Source organism: Agelaius tricolor, unplaced genomic scaffold (genome assembly GCF_023055355.1).
Source record: "Agelaius tricolor isolate 1412-34295 unplaced genomic scaffold, bAgeTri1.0.p SCAF_36, whole genome shotgun sequence".
Classification (NCBI taxonomy): domain Eukaryota; kingdom Metazoa; phylum Chordata; class Aves; order Passeriformes; family Icteridae; genus Agelaius; species Agelaius tricolor.
The window spans coordinates 1,632,255-1,659,841 of NW_027269296.1; the positions used below are offsets into that span (position 1 = coordinate 1,632,255).

At 53.2% G+C, this 27,587-nt stretch overlaps 1 protein-coding gene across 1 annotated transcript; it reads left to right on the plus strand.

Annotated features, from left to right (window-relative positions):
* Nucleotides 1–363: 363 nt before the first annotated feature.
* Nucleotides 364–27,477, plus strand: RNF19B (ring finger protein 19B). The gene is made up of 10 exons (XM_071453569.1): nucleotides 364–469; nucleotides 13,527–14,212; nucleotides 19,435–19,640; nucleotides 22,220–22,364; nucleotides 23,018–23,180; nucleotides 23,609–23,723; nucleotides 24,174–24,314; nucleotides 24,474–24,681; nucleotides 26,187–26,318; nucleotides 26,687–27,477. Exons 2-10 carry the CDS (start codon nucleotides 13,638–13,640, stop codon nucleotides 27,159–27,161), a joined length of 2,160 nt encoding a protein of 719 aa, XP_071309670.1. The 5' UTR covers nucleotides 364–469; nucleotides 13,527–13,637; the 3' UTR covers nucleotides 27,162–27,477.
* Nucleotides 27,478–27,587: the final 110 nt, after the last annotated feature.

Here is a 27,587-nt window from a genome sequence, read left to right on the forward strand (position 1 = left end):
GGGCAGAGCTCAGGGGATGGGGGTGGAACTGCTGCGGGTAAGGTGAGAGCCTGTTTGCTCTGAGCCTGCTTCCCCTGGCTCCCCCTGCTCTCTCTCCCTTCCCTCCCAGGTTTGTTGAGCCACTGGCCGCTCCCTGCTGCTGTCCCCTGCTGTCGCCCTGTCCTTCCCGCTGTCTCTTTGGGAAGAGCTGCAGTGGGTGATACCAAGCGAGGCCCTGGGAGGTGCGGGAGCAGAGGATGGGATTCCCCTGCTGTCGCTGTGGCAACGCTGGGCAGGGAAGCAGCAGCAGCAGCAGCAGCGGGATGCGATGGGCGGCTGCGTGGCGTGGAGGGTGCGCTGGGGAGGCTGCGGGGGCCGGGCTGCGCTGACATCACGCGGGGAGGTGGCGCAGAGGGAAGGGGAGTGGGAAAGGGAGAGCGGGGAGACTGCGGAGGGGAGAGCGCGGCACCGGAGTGGGCTCCGGGGACAGGTAAGGGATGCCCGGGGGCAGGGGGGGCTCTGCTGTGGGATCAGCGCCTGCCTCGGCATCTCTCGGGGGGATGTGGTGCTGGGGGGTGGCTCCAGGGCACGGGAATGTTATACAATGCCCCAAGGGCCTGGCACAGCAGGGCTTGGCTGTGGGACAGGGAGAGCAGGTCAGAGCCCAGCTGGCTGCTGCAGAAACTGGTGCAGATGCTTCCCCCCAGGACAGCAGCGTGTGTGGCACTGGGAACAGCCAGGAGTACCTGCACTTCCAGAACAGGATAAAGGGGCTGGAGAGCAGCCCTGGTCCCTGGCTGGAGAAGGGGAGCAGAGTTCTCCCTGGGGATTACAGCACGGATCATTGATGAAATTCATCAGAAGTTTGAGACTCCATCCCCTGAGCTGCATCTAAGAGGAGGCTGTGAGCAGAGCTGGTGCACTGGGACCGAGCCCAGCAGCGCGTTTGTGGTGGGAATCCTAAACTGCACATCCCCAGCAGGCTCAGCACTTCCCCTGCCTGTGCAATAGTTCTGGGGAAGGCAGCCAGGTGCACGGGTACTGCCAGCAGCTCTCTGCATGTGGATCCTGGGGATTGCAGACCTGGGAGGCAAAACAACAAAGTCCTTGAAGCCTCTCTGGGTGTCGTGTTGCCTTTTAGCACAAGGGTTGCATAACAGGATCTGTTTTGTTAGCAGAGGGAGTGAGGGTGACAGTCACCTCTGCCCAGCAGTACCTGTGTGCTGTGCTGGCCCGTGCTCCTGGGGGGAATTCCATCTTTTTCTAAATCCAAGAGTTGGGCTGGTTCCCTGCTGCTTGTGGGATCCCACAGCAGTGGGGTGTAGGGACTCTACACCTACACTTAGGTTACACAGCCTTAGCAAAGTAGAAAATGAGTTTGTGAGCACCCCACTCATCTGTGCTGAGCTGATTCTGGCCTGTCAGGATTCTCAGTGTGTACCTGACTGAGGAAAACACAGCTGGGGTCAAAAACCCAGTGTTGGTGACCCCTGTGGGTGTCAGAAACCAGTATGGGGGTGGAGATGGAAGAGGCACAAAGTAGAAACCTTGCTTGAAACCCAAGAACAGGGAGAGGCCAATGCTCCTGTCACGACCATTTTGTTGAACCAATGCATTTTCCGAGGCATTTAAATGGCTGGGGGCTGTGACCCAGTGGGACCATGGAGAAATGCAGCCAGGAGTGCTTGAGAGTGTAACTGCAACAAGAAGCACAAATATGCTTTAACTGGGGAAGCAATTGCTGTGTGAGGCACAGTCCCTCCCCACCAAGGCACACATGCTGGCTCTACTGGGACCACACTGCTGCTTGTGGGATGGAAAGTGCCAACAGCAACAGCTTGTGCTGCTCTGTGGGGCTTCTCTGGGAGCAAGGGGTGGGAGCCCCATGCTGGGAGGGTGACAGGCAGTGCTGTCACCCAGGTGGCTGCAGGGCCAGCTGCATTCCAAGCCTCTGGCATGGGCAGGCAGGGAGGGGAGGGCCCATCAGCTGCTCTGTGCCAGCCCTCAGCTCTGCCCAGGGCAGCTGTGCTGGGAGGGAGCCAGCTCTGCATGGGCCCCTGTGCCCCAACGGGGACCTCACTGGGCACAGCCTGAGCTGGGCTCCCAGGGCCAGCTTGGGAAGGGTGCAGGGAGGAGTTAACACTGCTGTTCTTCTGCAGTTTCATTCCCCAGGTTGTGGTTCTGCATGACCAGCAGCAAGACTGCTTCAAAGTCATGTTCCAACTTGATTTTTTTCAAGGTTATTCAAAATTCAGTGCAGGAACGGCACCAGGGCCTCTCACAAACAGAAAGGCCAAGTCACCCCCTCCTAGTCCTTGACCTTCTCCGTGGCTCAGCTGGCTCTCTTTGCTTTCCCCCATACTTGCCTACACTGCAAAAGGGATGATCATGTGAATATTACAAAGCCTGGCATCTGCACATCAGCTGCAGCAGCTGAGGCTCTGACATGCTCCCGGTGCCTTGGTGTGACCCTGTCCCCACAGCCGTGCTCTGTCACCTGTGTGTTCAGCCCCCGCCACAGACTGTCACTGCCAGGCACACAAAAATACAGAAATACATTAACTGGGAACTCGTGCTCCCTCCTGGGAAAAGTGCTATGGACCTGTGAGCCTCTGCAGAGACCTGGAGCATCAGGAGGAGCTGCCTTTGTGCCAGTGTCCAGAGAAGGCCCTGGGAGCTGAGCCAGGTCCTGTGAGACATTTTAATCCTGCCTATTTCACGGGCTCTCTTGGCCACGACTCCACTGCAGTGAACATTTTCCCCTTCCTTTGTCAGGGGCACTCACAGGCACCTACCTGGTGTTTGTTTTCACTCCTTATCTGGTGCCACTGGGAGCAGGCAGGGCAGCAGTGCAGCAAGGAGAGTCAAGGAGAGTGGGAATGCACATTCCCACTGGCTGCCTGGCCACCCTGGAGACCCCTTGATCCTCTCCCTAAAGCCAGGCTGAAATTTCTTTCTGCTGAGATAGCTGTTTGTTAAATAGTTGAGGTTACTTGAGTAATCAATAGTTCTCTGGTTCCCAACAGAAATATTATCCCGTTGGCCAAATCAGCTTTTCTATCTTTGCTATAAACCTGCTCCTGACTCTCAGCTGTTGAAGGATGGAGGTGCATTCCTGATTTACCTGCACAGAACCCCACTCCTCTTCTTTCCTCCTGCCAGCACCACTTTTTCTCTCTGAGGTTGAGCTGTAAGGGCTGGAAGCACACGGAGAAATCACTGGAGTCATTCAGTCTCAGCCCTTCTCTTGGCCCTGCCCCAACAGCTCCTTCTCTGTGCCTGCTTCTCCAAGGAGAGAGGTGAGAGTCAATGGGATCCTCATGGCCAAGGGCACTGCTGACACAACTCCCAGTCCATGGACTCCAAAACAACTTGGCTCAGCTGCTGCCAGCTGAAGAAAAATTGTTCCCATCCCACAGCAGGAGCTGTATCCCAGAGAACCAGGGCTGGAGGACAAGGCACATAGTGAGGTTCCATGGCTGCACATAAATTTTCCTTGCAAACAGGCAAAGGCACCAACTCCCAGGAGCTGGATTCCTGGTTCCACCCCGGCAGCCAAAGGCTGGGCTGTGGCTCTGGGCTCCAATTCCTTGTGACTGAAGGAGGCCACGAGGTTTGTTTGCTGCTGGGGCAGTGGAAACAGCCTTGCTGTGCATTGTGAGCATCTCTGCACATCTCTGTTCTTTCCAAACCAGAAAAGGTCACAGAGACCCAAGACAAACCCACTTCCCTCCTTCACTGAACTCCTTCTGCCTCGCACATGCTTTTGTTGCCATCCCTTGCTTGCCAAAGGCAGGAACAAACACTGGGGTTTGGCAGGGCTCAGAGCCTTGGCTTGTTGGATGGGAAAGAGGCATTCTTGGTCCTCAGCCTGGGGACAGGGCTCTGCTCCATGTCCTCTGCCAGATTTTCCAGCTGTGATTTCACTGCTCATCCCATGCTGAGGGCACCGTCCTGGGGATGGGGAGCACCCCTGGGTGCTGGGCTGTGGATCCTGCAGGAGATCCATGGAAGGGAGAGGGAAGAGCTGGAGCAGCACCCAGAACTGTGTGAACTCCTGCATGCTGCTGAGCTGAGCTTCACATCCAGGGGAAAGCACAAGAGCTGGTGCTGCCCTGAGAGGCTTTTCCCAAAAAATGCCCAATTCCAGAGGAGCAGGGAAAGGCAGAGGGAGGCCATGTAAAGCCAGGCTGTCTCTGCTTTGGTTAAATAGGGCTGTTTTTGCTGACAGCTCCTCCTGAGAGCCTGCAGGGAGGGATTCTGTAACTCAGTGGTAGCTGAGAGGCTCTTGGCAGCTGCTGCTGTTTCAGTGTCAGGCACTGGACTTTTCCTGGTGCTCAGGGGAAAAGGGATGGCAGGGCTGGGCAGATGAGAGGCTGCTGCCTCCCTGTTAGAAGGATGCTCTGGAGCAACAGCAGGGCCTGATTTCAGAGAAGCATTTGAGGTCTCAGTGCACACTGATTGCCCCAGAAACCTCCTACTCAATTTTCTGCTGTGCACAGCCCAGCCTGAGGCAGCACAGGGGGCAGTTTGCTCCAACACTGGTTAAGACAGCCCACAGATGACAAGCCCCAGTGAGGGATGAGTGTTTCTCATGGTGGTAAAGGGCTGAGGGAGAAGAGGAATTTCCTGGTTGTGGTAAAGGTGGTTTGTGCTTCAAGTTAGAGAGAATGGGCTTGTGGTCACTGCATCAAGGAAGGTGTGGGTCAGCAGCAAAACCCAACAGAACAAACCCCATTTGCCTTCCCATGCCAGCCCAGGAATGAAGGACAAACTACAGCTCCCCTCTCCCTTTGCCCACCTTGTTGTGCTGCAGAGAACACAGCACAGGGGGAACAGCCCTGGGCTGAGCTGGGGACAGGGGCCTGGCAGCCAAGGGAAAGATCTCAGCTGAGACAAGGGAACCCTGAGCAAGCACATGTTCAGAGTGAGAGGCTCACACATTCCCCACCCGGTTAATGCTGGCTCAGCCCTCTGGAAAATGACAAAAGTTTTCCTTGCTGTGGGGCCAGAGGGCTGTGCTGGGAGCTCTCTCTGCTCCCCCAGCCCGGCTGCAGGCAAGAGGTGCTGCTGGCAGGGTCCAGAATCGCTGTTCTTTCCCCTTTTCACAGCTGTTGCTGGTTATGAAAGTGGGACTGTTCCCCAGGCAGTTCTCAGCAGGAACTGCCCTTTCCAGGCTGACCACATGGGCTCTTTCTCCCTCTTCCCACCTCCAGGCAGCAGTCACAGTTTTGGGTACGTTCTAGTCTTGGCAAAGCACTGCCCTTCCCTGCTCCTCTTCCTCACATGACACACAGGAGAGGGAGGCTGTGGCCTGTGGAAGGGAAATGTTTGTTCCTGGACTGAGATCAATACAATTCTTGAGCCAGTCCTCCTCCCAAAGCTCAGAGAGAGACAGAAGAAAAGTTGGGATCAGCCTCACACAGTGGGGATTTACACCCCAAACTGGTGTACTGCACCCAGTCACAGAGATCCTGACACCAGCTCTCCTTTTCCCAGTGCAGCATGGGGAGGCAGAGCTTGCAGGAGCACCAGGGCATGTTGTGGAACATTATTTCACACCTGATGCAGTGTCTGTAGCACAAAGGAACACTGGGCAAAGCTTAGGGAAGGCAGGAAGGAGGCAGCAGGGCTTGCTGCTGCTGGAAGCTGAGGGTCAAACAGCTCTGCAGGCAGTGAGACTGTGCAGGAGTTACCACAGATTTCAGGGTGGGAAACCCCAGGGTTCAGAGCTTAGGCCAGTTTCTAAGAGAAAAGAGCTGGACTAGCAGGAAAGGGGAATGATTCCAGGCCAGCTTTCTGGCAGTGCTGGATACTCAGAGGACACTGATGGCACAGAAGGGGGTGGGTTTGGGCCACATCCCAGCCAGGAGCTTGGGAGTCCTTTGGAAAACCCAAATAATGCAACTGAGCTAAATCAGAGAGGAGTGGTCTGGCTAAGGCCAGTCTGAATAATTCCTTCCACTCTCTCTTCTGCTTTTGTGCAGTGAGGCAGGAAGCTGAAAATTCTCTGGCTGATTTTGGGAGTCCAGAGGTCAGTGACCACTGATCATGCTGGCTCTGAGGAACAGATGAGTGTGTTAGCACCCAGCCCTCCTCTCAGCTCCCTCCTGACTCCTTAGCACACATCCACAGAATTTCCTGGCTTTTTGTTTCAGAACTCAGGGAAAATTCCTGCCACCAGCGCTGAGTTAAACTGAAAGTTGGTAAATTGAGGAGGCTTCTTTTGACAAGGGACTAACCTTTGGAATTGCCTCAAGAGCTGGTAAAGTCAAAGAATAACTGGCTTGGAAAATCCTGATGGTTTTATGACCTTTCACAATGTCTGTACTTCTGTACCCAGACAAGGGTCACCACACTGCTCCAAGGCATGACCAGTGGGATAAAGGAAGAGTTCTCTTCCTGTCTTTCCCTGTCCTGGTGTGATTGCCATTGCTCAGCTCTGTAAAGCACAGGAATTACTCCAGGCCAGAGCAGAGTGGCTGGAGTGCTGAGCCTGTTCCCATAAACCCCACTTTGGGATGAGAATTCAGGTCTCTCCACAACCTCCTGACAAGTGAGGGAATGTGGATGTGGCCATTGCTGAAGGGGCTTCAGAAGACCCTGCTGAGGGCAGTTTGTGCTCTTGTCCTTGGAGCTTCTGCTGAGACCTTTCCCTTTCCAGGTGCTTTGTGGGATTGAAGCCCAAACCTCCTTGGAGGCCAGGCAGCCACAGGGACAGGCTTCATCCACCACCTGCCCATGGCAGCAGGTCCCAGTGGTGCTCAGGTCACTGGAGCTTTCTCCCACCAGCAGGTCCCTGTGAGCAGTGGATTATGCCCTGGCAATAGGGACACTGCAACATGCAAGCCCCAAAACTGCAGTGCCTGCTCCACTACACAGCAAAATAGGTCGTGCATCAGCAAATGAAAAAGGACAGATGGTGTCTGCTAATACAGCTTAGTTTATGGCCTGCAGGATTAACTCACTAGTTGTCATGTCTGCAGAAAATAGGAAATGGGTGGGTCAGCTGGAGGAAACGTGTGGTGTGCCCAGCCCTACCTGTGCTGTGGGATGCACCAGCTGGAGAGGAAGTCAGAGATCCTGTGAGGTTTTGAGATGTTGCTGAAGGGCTGCCAGTGTCTTTGGAGGGCTCCAGGCACTGGAGATGGTGCCTTGTACCGAGCCTTCCTGCCCATCTTGGATTCCACAGTCCCACTGCAAAGGTCAGCACTGCAGGGACTGATGAGCTGAGCAGGGATCTCCAGCAGACACGGGGACACCCTCTGTGGTCTCTGCTCCAGCAGCTCTGCAGGAGGAGCCCACAGCTTCATGTCCTGTGCCAGCTGCAGCACAGCCTCAGTTCAGCCTTTTGAACTTCCCAGCACCCACGTGTCTGCAGGAGTAAGACCGAAAGCTGAGGCAGAAGCCTCAGGTCTTTTCAATGCCTCCTCTGTGACACACTGTTCTCCTTTCCTGGAAACCAGGCCAGTGCCTCACTCTGTTCTCCTTGCAGAAATCCAAGCCCGTGCCAGAGCTCTGCCTTGTGCATCTGCTCTCTGAAGGGCAGGACAAACTCTGCCTTAGCTCTCCATGGGTGCTCCTTCTGAAGATTTCACTTTGATCTTGCTGCTTCTGCTGTGGCCAGGTTTGCTCGTGTCCTGCAAGATGCTGAGCATCCCACAAAGCAGCTGGCATCAGGGAGATACTCCAGAGCCAGGAGCATGCCATGCCATGCCATGCCATCTCCATGCCTCTTGGCCTTCTGCTGTCACAGGTGTTTGTCACCACCACCTTCTAACCACAGCCAGCCATCACAGGCACTGAGGTTTTCTCCAGTGACTAATTTGCCTGTGTTTACGCCAACACCAACACTTAATTGTCTATTCAATGACTCAGGTGAGGAGGGAGTCTGGCTCCTTCCTCCTGCCATAGGGATCTGGCCAGCCCTATCTTGATGGCAGCACCCTACAGCGCTAAACCTTCTCAGTTATAAATCCCCCATCATTAAGGGTAGCAGGTCAGTGGTGAGAGTGACTTGAGAGCGGGGATCATTGTCACTTCTATCCCCAAAGCTGTTCAGTGAGCGTGGAGGTGAATAAAGAACACAGAACAGCCTGTGCTTTTATTACAAAAGGAAATGCTGCTTTTTGTGGAGGGGAAAAGCATGTCAGATTACTATTATAAGTAATTGCTTAATGGTCCCTACCTCTGCGTCATTGCTGAAGTACATCCGAGTCCCTTTTTGGGGTCTCTCCTCACTGCACGTGTGTCACCAACGGGGCCAAGCCCGTGGCCGTCCCAGCTGTGGGAGCCCTGCAGGAGACAGGACGGGGGAGCTATGTGGGCACCAGAGCCTCCACATCCTTCCCCCTCGAAATCTCCCCACCTCCCACCTCTTTTATCAGCTGCTGACAAGACTTGCCATGTGTGTAGGCGGCTCCCAAGCTTCCAAGACGATTCCCCGCTCCCCCCAGCTCCCAGCCGTGAGAGGAGCGCCCAGGATTTCGGGGAGGGGGAGCTCAGCGCTCCTCCGGCTGCCGGCCTGCTCTGCAGGGCCTCTTGTGATGCTTTCTGAGAGCTCCATGTGGTAACTCTCTCTCTCTCTCTCTCCCAGGATTTCACATGACAGCCTCTTCCCCAGAAAGTCACAGCAGGGAGTGGAAGATTGCTGTGTGGGTGTTAGGAGGGAGCAGAGTGGGATGGGGAGATGGAGGGGAGAGGAGGTGTAACCACAGACTAAACCAGAACAAATCCTCTTGGAAGAGCCTTGCATTTCTGATCCCAAGGCTCTCATCTCCTGCCTCTTCCTCTTCATTTAAAAGAATGTCAATCCTTGTTAAGTCCAGCAGAGAAAAGAGGAGTCAAGCACAATCATCTCCTTCCTTCCCTGAACACATCTCAGGGGACCAGGAGAGGCAAACAGAACACGAACTAAGTGGAGAGAGGCAGAGATGTGCACACTGGGGAGAGCTCTCCCCAGCCACGGGTGTCTTCCCTGGAGAGACATGAGTGGCCGTTAATGACATCTCCATCTGACAAACGATCACAGTGCATGTCATTATGAGCCACTGCTTCCCCGGGGCCCTGCCAGAAAATGACCCCAATGAGCTTCAGTTCTTGCAATCACAGCTGCTCCCCGTGAACATTCAGTGTTCCTAGTGCAGAGCTCCGGGCTCTCGGGGTTAAACCTCGCCAAATGCCTCGGGCAAGCCGAGATTGACATCCCTGCCCTGGAGCTGGGACCCCTAAAAGAGGAGCAGGGAAGCCCACGTGCCCCTGGCACAACTCTCCAGGGCAGGGAGCTGGGGGGCACCTCTCAGTGCACTTCTGAGAGGTTTAAAATTACTTCTGTGCTACTTAAATCTGTCTGTGCCTCTCATCTTCCTCCAGATGCTGTGAGTGCAGCACATCTCAGGTGGGGCCCGTGGTGGGTCCTCAGCAGAGAGACCCCTGAAACTGCCATCTGCATTTTGGCATCCTGATGCACCTGGATCACTTTAACAGCCCTGGCTGTCCCACCTGAATAGAGCCAAAGGTCTCAGCCTGCCCAGTAAAATCAGAGCTGAGTCATTCTCGAGCCTCCCTGTGCAAAAATGAGGAAGAATTGCTGGTGTAAAGCTGCTCCCCTCCTTCCTGCATTTCATCAGCAAGCAGCAACACAAGCTGGGTTTTCTCTAAACTCTGCAATGCAGCCTGTCCCCCTTGAATAAGCCCCAATCCCTGCCTGGGAAAAGTGGGAGAAACCCTGAGGAGACCCAGGGACTTCCAGAGAAAAGAGGCAGTGCTAGGGAGGGGTTCCATACCTCAGTGCCTGCATTCCAGAGGTTTAAGGCAGATTGGATCTTTGTGTGTCCTGAAACAGATGTTTCAACACCCCCTGTGTCCTGCACGCCAGGGAGGAGAGCACCAGGCAGGTATTTCCCATACCTGTGATATTTGGGTCAGCAGGAAGGGGGGAAAGGTGGGCAAGAGGGATGTGGTAGGAGCTGGAATTTCAATTGTATCAGCTGCAAACACAAACGGACGTGCCTCCTGCCACAGCGATATTCCTGGCCAGGCACACCCCGGTTCCTCCATGCAGTCTGACTTTCACAATCCCTTCCCAGCAGCTCAGCCTCTGCTTTCACTCTCTGAATTACCAAGGGGAATTTTCATTACATCACCAGAGGCGCTTCCTCCTCGACAGTGACAGAGCTGTCGCTCTGCTTTGCAGGGGGTTTTTGGGCTGTGGGTGACGAGGAGAAAGAGAAATACGTCCCAAAAGCAGATCCAGCCCAGCTCAGCCTCCCCCCGTGGCTCCATCCAGGCTGGGAACGGCACTGGGCAGTGTGGGGTGGCTCCAACCGGTGTCTGGACAAAGCCTTCTCCCTGGAAGCCTTCCTGGGGGACGCAGCGCTTTCAGGCAGCTTTAAAAGCCGCCTGTGCCAAATCCAGCGGGGTCGGAAGTCAGCAATCTTCCAGCTTTCTGCCAGCGTAAGCAAAAGCAAATTTGCCTATTGGAGCTGGGATTTGCAGAACGATTCGCTGCAGCGTTTGAATCCCCCCCCGCCACGCCCCCGCCTTCTGTGTCTTTTTTTTGTTTGTTTGGTTTGGGTTTATCTTTTCAAATATCCCCCAGTTTAACGGTCAGGCTTGGTGGCAGCTTCCCCGCAGCTCCGGGGAGGGGCTGATCTGATCTCACTCCCAATCCGGTGACTTCCCAATCAGCCTCTTTCCTCCCTGGCAGCTTGCTTTCCTGCCCTCTGCCTCCAGTTCCTGGCTGTTTGTCTTGGCGTGGTTTTGTTGGTTGTTTTTTGGGATTTTTTTGAATCAAAACAAACTACCGGGTTCAAACTGCTCGTCGGGAACACGCTGAGCAGGAGCCTTTGCTCCTGGCAAAGGCTGTGGAAACATGCCATGGAGAAACATCTCTGCCATGGAGAAACATCTCTGCCATGGAGAACTTGTTTTTAAGTAGCTGGGACCACAGTGGGGTCCGGACAGTTGGAAATCTGTATCTCAGAGCTCCATAAATGCACTGAGTTCCCTCAAATGCATAACCACTGGCAAGAGCCGTGCACAGCTTGGGAGGAGGGAAGATGGCTCTGAAGTCACTCGGATTTACCCTGGCCTCCCCCAGCCTTGCTGGTATTGTGATTCCTCATATAAGGCAGTGAAGAGTCATTTCTGCCCCATCAGCCCATCCTTTCCCAGGAGCTCCAGATGGTTTTGCTCCCTGTCTCTCTTATGTCTGCACTACTGGTAATTCAGGCCTGTCTCACATTAGCTCTTGAGCTGAAACCTTCCCACAATTAGTTCGAGTCTGCTTCTGCGCTGCAGAGGACGTAGGGCTGAGCTGGCACAGCGCTGTCTGGGAGATCCATCCCACACAAGTCCTGTTCAGGTTTCTCTATTTCAGTCAAGAGTGTGATTTTTCTAGTGAAATCATCAAAGCAAGACAGTCTCTGCTACAGATGGGCAGCGACAGCCATTTGAAAATGCCTCGTACCTGGCTTGTCTCAAGACAGGAGTAGTTAATTTCAATATAATCTCGTTTTACACCACTGTAACATCTCTCCCTTCTTCATCTAGCTCTCTTTTCCCAAGGAAAAGGGTCCTTTTCCTCTAGGAGCTCCACACCACAAAGTATCAGGGAAATCTTCATGCCTGCCCAAGGACCACAGCTCAGCAACTCACTGCTCAGGGAAAATGTGCTCCACAGACACCCTGGAAGCATCCCTGCTTCTCTTGGAGCAGAGCTGTTTGGCCCTTGCCAAATTAACTTGCTAATAAACAGGGTTTTTTGATCCCAGGCAGGAATTTACCACTCTGAGGCCAAACCTAAGTGTGGTCCAGAACTTCCAGCTGGTCCAAAGCCCTGTGTGCTGTGGCAGGAATGTGAAGGGCTGACAAATGTCTGGGGAATGCAATCTCTGGGGAAGGACTTGGGTGTAGCAGACATCTTGGGATAAGCAGCAAGGGAGGGTGTAGGGCAGGCACAGAATTAATGGAGAAGGAGCACAGGGAAAAGCAGGATTGCTGCAGGGCATTTAGGACGGGAGGAAGCTTCATTTGTGCAGGTGATTTACTCCTTCTGTGCCTTCATTCACCCATCAGACAGGGAAGTGTCATCATTATCCTCACTGTGCCGGCAGATCTGGGGTCTTTGCCTACAGCAATCCAGCAGCACCAGCACCGAAATCCTGGTTCCTTGTTCCCATCCCAGTTCTTGGAAGGATCCTGCTAATCATAATCATGCAAACAGGCTTTGCTGAGGGAGATGATTTCAGGAATGGTGATAGCTGGGAGACAGTGATGGAGCCACACTTGTCACATGAATAACCACAGTCTGTCCAGTCAGAGCTGACAGTCTAAGGCAAGGCAGCTCCTTCTGTGCTGATTTGAGAGGCTCTTCGTAGACACAGCAGATCTTTCTGCTTCATCTCCCCTGCATAATAAGAAGCAGCATCCTTCCTGTTAGTTTATCTGCCTTTGGATGGGATGTGAGGCTGGCAGACCCCTCTGGGCACAGGGGAACCCTGGAAGGAAACGAAGGCTTTTAACTTTCTGCATGAGTGCAGTGAGAATGTGGGTTGTAGTTTCAGTGCCTCTAAACCTGGCACTCGGGGAGGAGTTCCCAGCTGAGTAAATCTTTTCCGTGATCTTCAGAAACCTTATCAAGGAGGGACACACAGCAGGGGACAAGGTGCTTCACTGGGATGGATGGATTTAGAGGAGGCTCCTGAGGTTATAGACACCCCTCAACAACAAGAGATGTTAAAAAGCAAACTGCCCCAGGATTCTTTTTAAATAGAAACCTTTTTTTTTTTTTTTTTTCTGCACAATCCAACCAGATTCCCCCTGTTCCAGGCCCTAGGTGAGGCAGCCATGGCAGTACTGAGTGAGGGATGTTGAGATGTAAAGCTGAAGGGAGAATCATAGAATAAGCCGAGACAGAAGGGACCTATCAGGAACATTGAGTCCAACTCCTGGCCTTATGCAGGACCCCATGAATGCCACCACGTGCCTGAGAGTGTTACCCAAATATTCCCAAACATTGAGGGAATCGGGGCGCTGAGGGGAAAACGGGAGCGCTGAGGGGACCCAGGGGCTGAGGGGAGCCGGGTGTTGAGAGGAGCCAAGGGCGCTGAGGGGAAATGGAAGGGAGACAGGGGTGTTTAGGGGACATGGGGGCACTGAGGGGAGCAGGGGGTGCTGATGGAACCGGGAAGCTGAGGGGAGTCGGGCGCTGAGGGGAGCCAGGGGCTGAGGGGAGCAGGGGCTGAGGGGAGCCGGGGACTGAGGGGCGCAATGGCGCTGAGGGGAGCAGGGACTGAGGGGAGCCGGGGACTGAGGGGCGCAATGGCGCTGAGGGGCGGGGGACACTGAGGGGAACCCAGAAGCAGAGCGGAGGCTCAGCTCTACCTCACTCAGACGCTTCAGAGCCACTTTCGGGCACCGCAGGCTCCGGGACTGCCTGGGGGCGGTGCCCACAACCGAAATGGCGGCGGCGGCGGCCGCGCCCGGTGCGGGGCGGGACGAGGCGGGGCCGCGCTCACCCGGCCCCGGCGCCGATCTCGTTACAGCGCGGCCGAGGCAGCGCCCGGCGGGACGCGGCGCCCGGAGCCCCCGCACTGATCCGCTGCCTCCACCTCGGACCCCGCCGCCGGTGACACCGCCGGGCTAACCTCGCCGCCATGGGCTCCGAGCGGGACTCCGAATCGCCGCGCTCCTCATCCATCCACTCGGCCGCCGCCAAGTGCCCCAAGCCCGGCCGCCGCCGCCGCCTCTCCTTCCAGAGCGTCTTCTCCGCCGCCGCCGCCTCCGCCGCGGGCGGCCGCCGCCGCGCCAAGGCCGAGCCGCCCCCGGCCGCTCCGCCGCCGCCCCCCGCCGCCCCGCCGGCCCCTCCGCCGCCGCCACCGCCGCCGCCGCCGCCGCCGCCCCCCGAGGAGGCTCCGGTGGTCCCTGAGGGCGAGGAGGAGCTGGAGTGCCCGCTGTGCCTGGTGCGGCAGCCGGCGGAGAACGCGCCGCGGCTGCTGTCGTGCCCGCACCGGTCGTGCGGGGCCTGCCTGCGGCAGTACCTGCGCATCGAGATCACCGAGTCCCGCGTCAACATCTGCTGCCCCGAGTGCAGCGAGCGCCTCAACCCCGCCGACATCCGCCGCCTGCTCCGCGACTCCCCGCACCTCGTCGCCAAGTACGAGGAGTTCATGCTGCGCCGCTGCCTCGCCGCCGACCCCGACTGCCGCTGGTGTCCGGCCCCCGACTGCGGGTGAGTGATGCGGGCAACGAGCGGTGGCCGTGGGGTGATGCCGCTCCGTGCTGGGACAGCCCGGGCAGAGGGGGACCTGCTTGTCTCTCCGTCCTGGGACAGCTTGGGGAGTGGGGAACCGCTGTCCCCTAGGGCTCTGTCCTCCTGTCCTCCCTATCCTGGCACAGCGTGTCCTTTCCATCGTGGGACAGCTTGGCAGGGGAAACCTGCTGTCTCCTTAGGGTGCTGCCCCGTCTGTCTGTCCTGGGGTGTGTTGGGAAGGTAGACCCTGCCCTGGAGGGATGCTGCCTGTCCCCAACACGTGCTGGGATGCTGGGATAGCTGGGTGAAGCAGAACCCGCTGCCTATCCCCAGCAGGTCCTGCGGATGGCATCCCGGCTGGGATGGCGCTGGGATTCACTGTCCTGCCCGTGCCCCCGTGGGTCCCAGGACAGCACCGAGAGCGGTGGCTCACCCTCAGCAGGGTGCTGCTGATGATACACGACTGGTCCTGCTGTGTCCCATGAAGAGCCCTCGCTGCAGGCGTTCTTTCCTTATCTGCAGTCTGTTCAGGACAGCTGAGAGGCCTTGGGTACCAAAATTCCATCTATCCCCATTATCTCGCAAGAGCTGCAGGATTTGACCTTGGGGGTTGTGAAAACACAGATTGGGTAGGAGTGATATGACTTGAAGGGGGTTTTAGCAGAGCCATCGCTTCCCTAATAGAACAGAAACCTTCTCTCCTGCACTAATGGTTAAGTGTGGACTTTCCCAGCTGTGCGTTTCTCTGCCGGTCCTGGGGACAGTGCATGGGGACAAGGCTGCAGCCCCCAGTAGTGGGGAAGAAGGAACAGTAACCAGTCACTTTTTCCCAATGAGGACAACAATACACAGCAGAGAGGAGTGATGTTGACTCACTGTCCATTTCCCAAGTGAGGAAACGTCTGTCTGTCCAGAAGTCAGCCCAGCCAAGCCTGATGACTGTGTAGTTACGAACGTGTTGCTTTCATTTTCTCTTCCCTTTTCTTTTAAACGAACTCTGGTAGGTTTCTGTTTTGGGCGTGATCCAAAGCTGCCTGGAAAAGGGCTTGGTCGGGGAACTTAAGAGAAGTGCTGTGAAGTTGAGCTACGACTCAGCTTGGATGGCAATTTTGGGTAGTAAGAACATGAAAGGAAAGTCTGACCTAGTAGTCGGAATGGAAAAGTTGGTGGGAGGATTGTGAAGATTTAATCAGAGCCTTGTAATAGGCATCCTATGCAAATCAGTGAACCTGGCTCAGGTTACCCATTTCACGGCCTCTCGAGCATCCTGTATGAGGGCTTGTTCCTTCAGAGGGTGAAGTTAACAGCAAACAACACCTTTGCTCCTTTCTGAAGCCAAATCAAGTGCAAGATCTCGACGTTTCAGCAGCGCTGGGGATAAGATCAGGGAGATAGAGCAGCCACGGGGGGAATGCCTCTGCTGCTAACCGGCTAGAGAAAATCCGGTTCCTGCTCACCGAATCTCAGCTCCCTGACTGTTGTGATGTTATCTGTGCCCAGGATAAGGTGTACAAACAGCGGCGTCACCCGGGCTGGCTGGTTGGAAGGAGCCAGCTCCAGCACGGCCCGGAGGGCGTTGCCTCTGTGATCCCTTCCTCTGGGGGGGTTTGGGCAGGCTGGTGCCACGCACGGCTCTTTCTCTGAGCTAGAGCCTCCTCCCTGGCTCCTCGGGGAGCAGGATGGGCCGGGTGACATGCTGGCATCCTCCTCGCAGCTGCCCAGAAGAGCAAGAAGCGACCCCGGGGCTGTTGGAGATGTTGGAGACAGCTCTAGTGGACCAGCGCTGCTGGTGTGTCTGTAGCGCTCGAACAAAGGCTGTTGGAATCAGCCCTCCGGCAGGGAGAGGAATTAATCACCCTATTCATTCTTCCCAGCAGAGCTTGTGTGGCTGTGCTTATGTAAAATCAGGGTATGAATTATTTACAGCGGGCTTTCCCCGCTGTAGTAGTGCCGGAGTAGTACGGAGTGTAGGGCTGGGGGCACGGCACGGTGATGTCTGGCACCCACCACTGTCACCACGAACTGAAACTCTTTCAGGGTCAGAGAATCAAGGCCTTCCTTTATTCTGGCCAGGATGTGCAGCAGAAATCATCTCATCCACACATGCCTGGCTTGTGCAGTGAAAAATCCCCTCACCCCACCTGGTTCTTTACCAGGCTTTTCACATATTTATACACTAAAAACCCCAAAGAAATTCACTGTTGGTCTTAAATTCCAAAATGATTCCATCTCCTATTGGCTATTGATCCCTTCGATGCTAATTCTGTCCTCATTCTTCGGTTCTCTTACCGATCTTTCCCCAGACCAGGTGTCTCCAGCCTCACCAGGGGGTGATGTTTGTTGATGTCCCTTCACTTCCTCTGTTTCTCCTGGCTCCTCCCAATCTGTTGATGTTCAGCTCATGAGGCCTCACCCGGCCTTTTGAAGAGAAACTTCAATTCCCCTCCCTCTGGGCGAAGGCCAACAAAACCCCTGAGTGAAATTACAACAAAAAATGCTAAAAGTTGTATCATTTCCAATGCCACCGAGCCACCCCACAAGGGCTGGGGTGGCGTTCTCTGGTCACCCCCACCGAGGTGGCAGCATCAAGGGGCTGCAGGGCTGTGACAGGACCCTAAAAACATCCTGTGCCTTCCTCCTGCATCCCACAGCATTTCCTAAATGAAAGAGCCTGGCTGTGCTGCCCGGGAGGAGGAGGAGGAGGAGGAGGGCAACACAACACCGGTGCGTGTTGCCATGGAAACGCTGGTCAATTGATGCGCCATCAATCGCAAAACAAATCATTTTCTGTGTTTGCAGCTCTGGTTTTTGTTGGGTTTTTTTCTCCCCCCTTTGCTACAATCAGGTGGTATCGCTGTCTAGTGTTTGTCACACTGCAGCCTTCCCAAAAGCTTGGGAGAAAAACAGAACCTTTAAAGAAAACGGAGGTGTGTGGGCTGAGATCCGTGAATGGGCAGGAGGAGGGACAGAGGAGACTCGTGGCCATCCAAGGAGGGGGCTGGAAATGGAGCTGCGCCATTCCTGGGGTCTCAGAAAAACACTCACGTTGCTTTGTGGGGGAAACTCAGGCAGGAGAACTCAGTTTCTCTTCTTACCTGAAGGGATTGAGCCTAAAAATGGTCATTTAAGCCAGCAATATGGCAGAGGTCAGTGGGAGAGGAGAATCCTGCCATGACTGTTCCTCAGCATTTCACTTCAAAACCCACTTTCTGGTTGACCTTGACGTGGAGATATGTTATTTCCATCCCCACTAGACAGTCCTGGAGCTTCTTTCCCCACAGCTGTGGGCTTGTGCATGGTATTTATCATTTCAGCTCCAGCAATAAAATATAAATGCTGATGATTTAAATTTCTTGAGTGTTTAAAAAAACCCAACATTTTGAGTGAGGAGTTAATTTAGAGTGTGCTTAATATATTACACTGAGCTCTCCTAGGCTGCTGTTCTGGTTTGAAATAGCAGTGTCACAACACAGCTGGGCAAATGAAGCTTTTCCTTTCTGTTTTGCCAAGGGCAGGCCAGGGGGTAGTGGCAGGGTGAGGAAATTTAGTGAGGTATTCCTTAGACAAGATGCACAGGAATCAAATTCATCCCTCCCAACCCCCTGGGTCATTTCCATCACAGAATTATCATATAGGAACAGAGTGGTTTGGGTTGGAAGGGACCTTAAAATTCATCCAGTCATGGGCTGAATTAATTGCCAAGGGCAGGCCAGGGGGTAGTGGCAGGGTGAGGAAATTTAGTGGGATATTCCTTAGACAAGGTGCACAGGAATCAAACTCATCCCTCCCAACCCCCTGGGTCATTTCCATCACAGAATGATCATACAGGAACAGAGTGGTTTGGGGTGGAATGGACCTTAAAATTCATCCAGTCATGGGCTAGGACACTTCCAGGGCTGGAGTTGTCCCACCTCCCCTGCTGCTGGGCTCAGGTGCAGGTGTGTGGATGCACAGGTAGAGCTGCAGTCGTGCCTGGCAGCCCTCAGATGTTGTTTCTCTGGCGATGCTGTCGTAGCCTGGCAGGATGAAGTTGCTCAAACTCCCACGGGATATGAATCATTGTGGTATGACACATTCAGTGGTTCTCACGCTGCTGCCTCGGAGAAGAAGAGGCAAAATACAACTCGAGCCACACAAGCTCTAAATATGAAACCTTAAATAGGAGTTATTCTCCTCTGACCACTAACAAAAATACCCTTTTTGCCATATGGGTGTTGCAGGACTGGGAAGGCGCTTCTGCAATTGCTCATGTCAGCCCCTGCCAATGGAAACAGCCTCATCCTCGGTGCCTGTCAGTCAGATTTCTGCAGCAATCTTGGTGATGCTGCTTAGGCTTCTGTGTACACAGGACACTTCCTTCTGGGCGTGTCACGCTGCTGTCACAATGAGCTGGTTGAGCTTGGCCTCTCTGTCTTGCACAGTTGGTTATTTCACTCCAGTTTTGGCTTGTTCCAAAAGCAGGGCATTGTTCTTCACCACTCTTTGGAAAAGGAAGCTCTGAGGAGCTCGCTTGTTGACCTAGCTACATATGGAACTGTTATTCTGGATCTGTTATTCCACTTTTTTAGGATCATTCAGTTGATAGAAGTGCCCAGGACAAGCTCAGCTTTCCTGGACTCCTCTGGGCCGTCCATAGATCTGTCCTAAGGAAATGAGGGATGCCTGGAAAGAGCAGCTGGGAGGAAACAGCAAGGAGTTAGCTGGGCACACTGGGCCAGACAAATCTGCCCTGTGTGAGCTGCCAGTGAGAACTGCCAGCAGTTACTGAGGAGAGAACAACTCAGCATCTCAAGCTGCCTGCATGAAAGGTCCCTGCCCTGGGTAACCCAATTAGCACTGCTTAATTCCAGGCCCTGCAGAGCCCAGGAATGTGTCTGGTGTGGAGGCTGATGACCAGGAACGAGGTGGGCTGGTGGCTCTGGGTGTGAATGAAGGAACCCTCGCTTGGGAACTTTATAAAAGCAGCTCTCACTTGGGAACTTTATAAAAGCAACTCTCACTTGGTGACTTTATAAAAGCAGCTCTCACTTGGTGACTTTATAAAAGCAACTCTCGTTTGGTAACTTTATAAAAGCAGCTCTCACTTGGTGACTTTATGAAAGCAACTCTCCTTTGGTAACTTTATAAAAGCGACTCTCACTTGGTGACTTTATAAAAGCAACTCTCACTTGGGAACTCTGTGTTTCGCTTCCTGCCCGCAGGTACGCAGTGATCGCCTACGGCTGTGCCAGCTGCCCCAAGCTGACCTGTGAGAGGGAGGGCTGCCAGACAGAGTTCTGCTACCACTGCAAGCAGATCTGGCACCCCAACCAAACGTGTGACATGGCCCGGCAGCAGCGGGCACAGACCCTGCGCGTACGCACCAAGCACACCTCGGGCCTCAGCTACGGCCAGGAGTCCGGGCCAGGTATGGATTCGCCCTTTTTTCATAGAATATCCTCTTGGGAAGGGTGAAAGTTTGACAAGAAAGTCTCTCTCAGGTGTGTGTGGTTGGCAGAAAGATTTTTGAATGTGGAATCTGGAGAAGGAATAGGAATAAAAGCAAGTTTTGATGTAGAAGAAAAGAGTTGCTGAGCCAGTCTTAGTGGATAAACCAAGGAGGCAAAGGGTGTGTTAGTCAGAAGGGGTTCTTATGACTTAGAGCAAAGGATAAACCCACCTCAAAACAAAAATATATTTTTACTAAGCAGAAAGAGAGCACAGGCAAACAAGCCTGCCAATGTTGCAAGTAGAAAAAAGGTCTCAGAATTTTCCACTGCAAGAAAACCAAAAAACAACTTCTAGCTTAAACTGTAATGTGCTAACTTTTAGTGATTGGAGATCAGTAACATGAATATGGTAATTATAGTGGTTATGATAGGCTGTAGATAAAAGTTAAGGTATAGATTGGTTCTGCCATATTGAGATGCTCAGCAAAGAAAAGTAAATAATGCATTTGTAACCAAAAGAAAAGTATAGAATGCATTTGTAACCTAAAAAAAAGTAAATAATGCATTTGTAACCAAAAGAAAAGTATATAATGCATTTGTAACCTAAAAAAAAGTATATAATGCATTTGTAACCTAAAAAAAAGTAAATAATGCATTTGTAACCAAAAGAAAAATACATAATGCATTGTAACCTAAAAGAAAGTATATAATGCATTTGTAACCAAAAGAAAAGTATAGAATGCATTTGTAACCTAAAAAAAAGTAAATAATGCATTTGTAACCAAAAGAAAAATATATAATGCATTGTAACCTAAAAGAAAGTATATAATGCATTTGTAACCTAAAAAAAAGTATAGAATGCATTTGTAACCAAAAGAAAAGTACATAATGCATTGTAACCAAAACCAAAGGGTCTCCAGGCCTGCCTGCAGCTGGAGCTGACAGCTGTGGGCACAGTTCTGTCACCCACCACCCTGGACTGCTGGAACCTCTTGGATGGAATAAACTGCATTTTGAAGAACCCACATCCCTCATTTTGGCTCTTACAATATCCCAAGTTCAGAGAGACCCACTAGGCTCCAGTTCCTTGCCCTGCAAGAGTCACACCCTGATTTTTTGGCTGCTTGGCTCTTGTGTGTGTGTGTGTGTGTGATGAGGAAGCAGCACCACTGTGCAAACCTCCTCCCCTCGAAGTTCTCCAGCAGCTGTGAAACTCAGAGTCATTTCCCCTCCTCCTGTGTGTTAGAACACATCTGATCTCTTCCAGCAGCAGCAAATAGATCAGTAGGTGATGATGTGCTTTGGGTCCTTTTGTGTCACGGCTCTGCTTGTGGCTCCTTTGATCTTGGATGTTCTTGCTTTTTTGCTGATCTAAACCCTGAACAAGCAGTCACGTTTTTACTGTTGCAGCTTCAAAGTTGCCTGGTGGTGAAGAGCAGCATTCATGGCCAGCTGAGTGTGGGGAGCTCTGCTCTGTGCACTGTTAGGTCTTGGTAATGGCAGCTACCAAAAAAATGCCAACCCACAGAACTCCTCCACTGCCTGGTTGGAGCTGCTGTGTCTGCTGAGTTTGTGTTCCTTAAAAATAACTGTATTTACTCTGGAAGTGGGCAGTGAGGCCATTTGTTAAAGCTCTGCCCTACCCCCAAACAAAATACCCTGGTTTTCCTTCTGTGTGAGGAGTTTAAATATTAATTCACCCAGTGTGGAGCTGTCGTGGGTGGTTCTGAGGTGGCTTAGTGGTGTGCTGAGGTCCAACATGCCCAAATTTAGAGAACCCTAAGAATGGACAGCATAGATACTGCCCCAGCCAGCAGAAAAACCCAGTTTTTCTATGCTGTTAAAGAGATCCCTGCCAGGAAGGGCACTTAGCCATGGGAAGGGAGGTTTTTGAGACAGTGGTTTCTCCCCACCCTGCCGTGCTGGATCCAGTCTGGTGATTAATAAGGTGTGAGCTGGGCTCACAGCTGGATTTCATCTTGCTGAGCTTTGCAGGGGCCAGCAGAGCCCTGAACCACGGCACAGCCATTGCATAACCACGATCAGATGATGCCTGAATTAAGGAAGGGATGAAAACCCCTTATCCTGCTCTGCCAGCAGCAGGCTGGGGCCTGGGCAGCCTCTGCAGCTGTGTGTGGCTGCAGCCCCTGCTCCCCTAAAGGCCAGGTCTGGGGTTTCTCCAGTGCCTGTTCTCCCAGCTGTTGTGTTGTTCTTGGCCCATGAATCACCTGCATGGAGCAATTCAATAATGGCTCCTTGTGCTGGGCAGGTAGGACTTGTTCCCTGTGTTTAAGCATGAATTCTGGAGTACATCCCGTTCAAGATTAGAAGGAAGCTTTTAAAAGTGGCTGTTGCTCCCAGTCCCTGCTGTTGGTGGGGTCTGCCACATCAGAATTATCTTCTCTGAGATAAATTGAAGACACACCACCCCCTGCGAGCAGCAGAGGTGTTCTGCTACGGAGCAAATAAAGATTGCAGTCCTTGATGGGAATGCCCTGGCTGATTGCTGACTCTGAGAGCAGCGATACCACCTGGATCCCCTGTTTCCTCCCCTCAGCTGATGACATCAAGCCGTGCCCGCGCTGCAGCGCTTACATCATCAAGATGAACGATGGCAGCTGCAACCACATGACGTGCGCCGTGTGCGGCTGCGAGTTCTGCTGGCTCTGCATGAAGGAGATCTCAGACCTGCATTACCTCAGGTGAGCACCAGCACGTGCCTCTCCCAGCCTCTGTGGAGGAGTTCACTGCCCCTGCTGGACTCTCACCCTCCTGCTTCAGCCAAGTGGTATTGTTTCTGACCCAAAGAGATGAACTCTGGTCCCATTTTATAGCACTCGGATGCTCTTCCCACACCAAACAAAGCTCCTGATACAATTACCTTTGGGAGCTCTTGGTACTTAATACTACCAAGTACTCTTAATAGTACCAATAGCACTCTTAATAGTACTGACTATTAAACATGGACCCAATAGTGTGATAATCACCTTTTGGGATAAAAAAAACAGAAAACTTATTTGTGTTGTCTACCTCCTTCCTAAGTTTTGGGATAAAAAAGACAGAAAACTTATTTGTGTTGTCTACCTCCTTCCTAAGTTTTGGGATAAAAAAGACAGAAAACTTATTTGTGTTGTCTACCTCCTTCCTAAGTTTTGGGGTAAAAAAACCAGAAAACTTATTTGTGTTCTCTACCTCCTTCCTAAGTTTTGGAGATAGAAAAGACAGAAAACTTATTTGTGTTGTCTACCTGCTTCCTAAATGTTGGGTTTTATTCACGTGCAAGTTGACCTTGGGTGTCTCAGGAGCTTGCAGGAATTGCTGGAGTGCTCATGTCATTTTTTTCCCTTCCATGAAGCCCCTCTGGCTGTACATTCTGGGGCAAAAAGCCATGGAGTCGTAAAAAGAAGATTCTCTGGCAGCTGGGCACGTTGATTGGAGCTCCTGTGGGCATTTCCCTCATTGCTGGCATTGCCATCCCTGCCATGGTCATTGGCATCCCTGTGTACGTGGGGAGGAAGGTGAGTGTGGGGGGCAGAAGGGTTTGGGGTGTTCTCTGTGCTGACCAGAAATTTAGAGCTGATAGGAAGGGTGGATCTTCTCATAGGACCCGAATTCAGTTTTCTTTTCTAAAGCTTCTCTTATCTCCTGGGCTTTGTGTGGGCAGGGGGAAGGTGGTGGCTGATAGTCCTGGCGCATTTTGCATTTCTTTTGTGCCTCTGCCTCGACCCAGGAGCACCCAGGGGGTCCCTTTTGAGCCCATCAGCCCTGTACTCGTTGTTGCTGCTTTTTCTTCAACACAGACCCTCCTGCCAGGTCTGCTCTGTGAGGAGATCTGTGCTCAAAATGAGGCTCTTCAAGGGCTCATGCAGCTGGCAGAGCTGTAAAATCACTTCTTAATGTCCTCTGGGACTCTGCTGTTCTCACCTGGTGCATTTTCTTCCACCAGATCCACAGCAGGTATGAGGGGAAGAAAACCTCCAAGCACAAGAGGAACTTGGCCATCACTGGTGGGGTCACCCTGTCTGTCATTGCCTCCCCAGTCATTGCTGCTGTCAGTGTTGGTAAGTGGGCTCAGCCCTGTCCCTTCTGCTGGCCCAGCAGCCACTGAGACAAGTGGGTGGCCCAGCCCTGTGCCATGGGGGTGGCCAAAGGACAATGTGCAGAGTGTGGCTCTCTGTGGCTTTGGGCACAGTGCTGTCTCACATCCTGGTGTGCTCAGGCTGGCCCACAGCCAGCACAGGGCTTGTCTGCACCACCACAGCCCATCCTGGAGTCCCTTTGTCACACAGAGCTGTCTCCTGTCATGCTTTGGTGGCTGATGCCTTGGGGGTTCAGTGCTCTTGGGGTTCCCCCACTCAGCCCACAGTGCTCCTCCACTCTCTGTCTGCATAATTGTGAATTGGAGCCTTTAAAAGCAACAAAAACACGACTGAGAGAGTCCCTAAAAAATCTTTTCTGTCTGCCCAACACATCTTTAAGCTCCTCTTAACCCAGCTCATCCTCCTCTGCAGGAATTGGGGTCCCCATCATGCTGGCCTACGTCTATGGGGTCGTGCCCATCTCGCTGTGCCGGGGTGGCGGCTGCGGGGTCAGCACAGCCAATGGAAAGGGGGTGAAAATCGAGTTTGATGAAGATGATGGACCCATCACAGGTAATAACTGGTGATGGGAAGGGGGTGAAGCAAAATGCTCTTGTTGTTGCCTCTTGTAATCAAATGCTTTGAGGTCCTGATGTCTCCCAAATCTGAGACATCACACCCGAGCGCTCCCACTGCCAATTCCAACCCTCTCTGTGCTCTCCTTCCCCGCAGTGGCCGATGCCTGGAGAGCCCTGAAGAACCCCAGCATTGGAGAGAGCAGCATTGAGGGGCTGACCAGTGTGCTGAGCACCAGTGGCAGCCCCACGGACGGGCTCAGTGTCATCCAGGGCAACTACAGCGAGACCGCCAGCTTTGCTGCCCTGTCCGGGGGCACCCTGAGCGGGGGCGTCCTCTCGGGGAGCAAGGGGAAGTACAGCAGGTAAGTGGGCTCTGGGGAGAGCAGAGGGCTCCCCAAGGGCTGTGTGGGTGTTGGCTCACTTCACTGAGCCTACAGAGCTCCCTCAGGCTCGGCTTAAAAATGGTGGGTAAATGATTTTTGGATAAATGATAAATGGAGGTTAAAAATCATGGATAAATTCTTCATTGGATATGGAAAGTTGTAATTTTTTTTAACCTCTTTTCTTTATTTATTTCCATTCCATGGGAGGGTTAGACACATTTCTTTCTGGAGTAATCCCCCCCAGCAGAGTTCCTGGAGGTTTGAAAGCAGCCATGTCCATAAGGGCAGGCCTCAATGTGGCCTTCCAGTGCTTAAAGAGTCTTAGTAAAAAGTTGGAGAACAACTAATTGCAAAGGAAGATAGTTATAGGACAAGAGGAATGGCTTTAAACTGAAAGAGAAAAAATTTAGATCATATGTGAGGAAGAAATTCTCCCCTGTGAGGGTGGCAAGGCCCTGGCACAGGGTGCCCAGAGAAGCTGGGGCTGCCCCTGGATCCCTGGAAGTGTCCAAGGACAGTTTGGATGGGGCTTGGAGCACCCTGGGATAGTGGAAAGTGTGTTTGATAGTGGATAGTGGGTTTGTTTTGGGGAGTTTTCCAGGAGTGTGAGTGAAGCTGCTTGGATCTAGGGGTTGTGTCGTGGTGTTTTGTCTGGGTCTGCTGTAGAATAACCAGGTCTAGGAGATCACTTAGGATGATCTGGAACCCAGAGCCAGTCAGGGTGGGGAGACACTGGCACAGATTGCCCAGAGAGGTTGTGGGGTCCCCATCCTTGGAGATATTCCAAGACCAGGTTGGATGGGGCTCTGAGCAGTCTGGTTAGGAGAAATTGTTCCTGTATGTGGGGGTTGGAACTGGATGATCTTTAAAGTCCTTTCCAAACCCAAACCATTCCATGATTCTGTTTCTAGTCCTTGCAAGGAGGACAGATCCCTCCTGAGCTCCTTGAGACCACAGAGCTGATGCTTCAGCTGAATTTGGAACAGCACAGAGCTCCTGCCTGCCCTGCTTAAAGCTATTCCAGCCCTGTTATCCCAGCCTGGAGGCTTTGATGCTTCCTGTTCTGCAGGCAGGATCATGGCTCTCCAAGTCAGGAGGTTACACCACAGTTTTCCTCCTAACTTGCCTGTGAGTCAGTTTGCTGGGTAATTAGAGCCACGTGTTGATGTGGCAGCCAGGATGTAATCACAGCTCTGTGAGATCCATGGAAATCAGCTCTGAGCAGGAATCGTGTGAGTCATGGATGTAAACACGGCCTTACCTTCGTCATGGAAAACAGAATGGATCTGCCTAAATGCAGCCAAAAATGAGCCTCAATGAGAGCAGCCACTGGGCTTAAACTGCTGTCACACTGACCTGGGCCAGCTCACGGGGATTCTTGCTTTCCCTTGAGGAGCAGGGATGGGTTTCTTGCTTTCCCGTGAGGAGCAGGGATGGGTTGGTGCCCCTAAAGCATTTCTGAGGAACCCTCTTCTTTCCTGCAGGCTGGAAGTCCAGGCAGATGTGCAGAAGGAGATTTTCCCCAAAGACTCGGTCAGTTTGGGGGCCATCAGTGACAACGCCAGCACCCGAGCCATGGCTGGTTCCATCATCAGCTCCTACAACCCCCAGGACAGGTAGGAGGACCTGGAGTGCTGGGGAGAGCGTTGGTGGAGGCTGTCCTGGAAAAATGCAGGCTCTGTGGGTGGTGGGATGGCTGTGTTTGCACAGGGATCCATCCTTCTAGCACAGGAGGAGGGCTGGGACAGTTTGGGAGCAGCCTCCATGTGTGGGGAGGGGATCTGCAGCCCAGCACCCTCAGGGGCTGTTCTGGCAGTTTGAGGGGATTCTGGAGCTTTCCTTGGCTCAGCTTTGGGATGATCTTGGCTCTGTTGGGAGGTTCAAGGAGAGCAGTGGGGTGATGAGCAGCATCTTGCTCCTGTTTGGGGGGGTGTGATCCTCCCAGTTGAGCCCAGTGACATGAGGGTGGTGGTTGTCCCTGCAGGGAGTGCAATAACATGGAGATCCAGGTGGACATTGAAGCCAAACCCAGTCACTACCAGCTGACCAGCGGCAGCAGCACAGAGGACTCCCTGCACGTCCACACCCAGATGGCAGAGAACGAGGAGGAGGAGGAGGAGGAGGAGGAGGAGGAGGATGACAAGCAGGAGCAGACGTGCAAACACCAAAGCTGTGAGCAGAAGGACTGCATTGGCAGCCAGACGTGGGACATCACCCTGGCCCAGCCCGAGAGCATCCGCAGCGACCTGGAGAGCTCGGACAGCCAGTCTGACGACGTGCCCGACCTTACCTCGGACGAGTGCGAGTCCCCCCAGTGCCAGACTGCAGCAGGCTGCCCCCAAACCCCCCGAGCAAGAGGTGCCCAGAGCCCAAGTGCCCACCTGAGCCACTGTGCCCAAGCCGAGGGCTGCCGGCTGGACGAGATGGTCCAGCTGGAATGCATCGAGGCCAGAGTGTGAGCTGAGCACACTCCCACTGTCACTCTGCAGCTTCTGGGCCGGGGTTGTGTCCCTGTTGGCTTCTGTTTGCCATCCTCCAGCTGGCTCCCCCAGCCTCGCCTTGGGGAGTTGTTTCTTACACGACAGAAAAAGGAAAAAAAAAAAAAGGAAAGGAAAAAAAAACCACAGAAATCCCCCTCGCCCTCTTTTTGTTTTAATTTATTGGTTCAAACTCTGTGAGGTGTGTAAGAGTGTAAATATGTACGTGTGTCTGTATGTCTGCAACCACCCTAAGGGACTCTTGGAATAAAGACTCTTGGTTGTCGTTCGACCTGAATCCAGCTCGTCCTTTCCAAAGCTGCAGGGAAATCTTCCAGCTGCCTTTGCCCACGTGAATGCTGTTCCCAAAGGCTTGGGAAGAGGAGAGGCCTCTCTTCTCCCTCTCCC

What these genes read in the sequence shown, in the direction of transcription:
- RNF19B (XM_071453569.1), top strand. Translation starts at nt 13,638, where the DNA reads ATGGGCTCCGAGCGGGACTCCGAATCGCCGCGCTCCTCATCCATCCAC. An exon ending in TGTCCGGCCCCCGACTGCGG is followed by an intron (nt 14,213 to 19,434) that starts GTGAGTGATGCG and finishes TCCTGCCCGCAG; the next exon opens with GTACGCAGTGATCGCCTACG. An exon ending in CGGCCAGGAGTCCGGGCCAG is followed by an intron (nt 19,641 to 22,219) that starts GTATGGATTCGC and finishes TCCTCCCCTCAG; the next exon opens with CTGATGACATCAAGCCGTGC.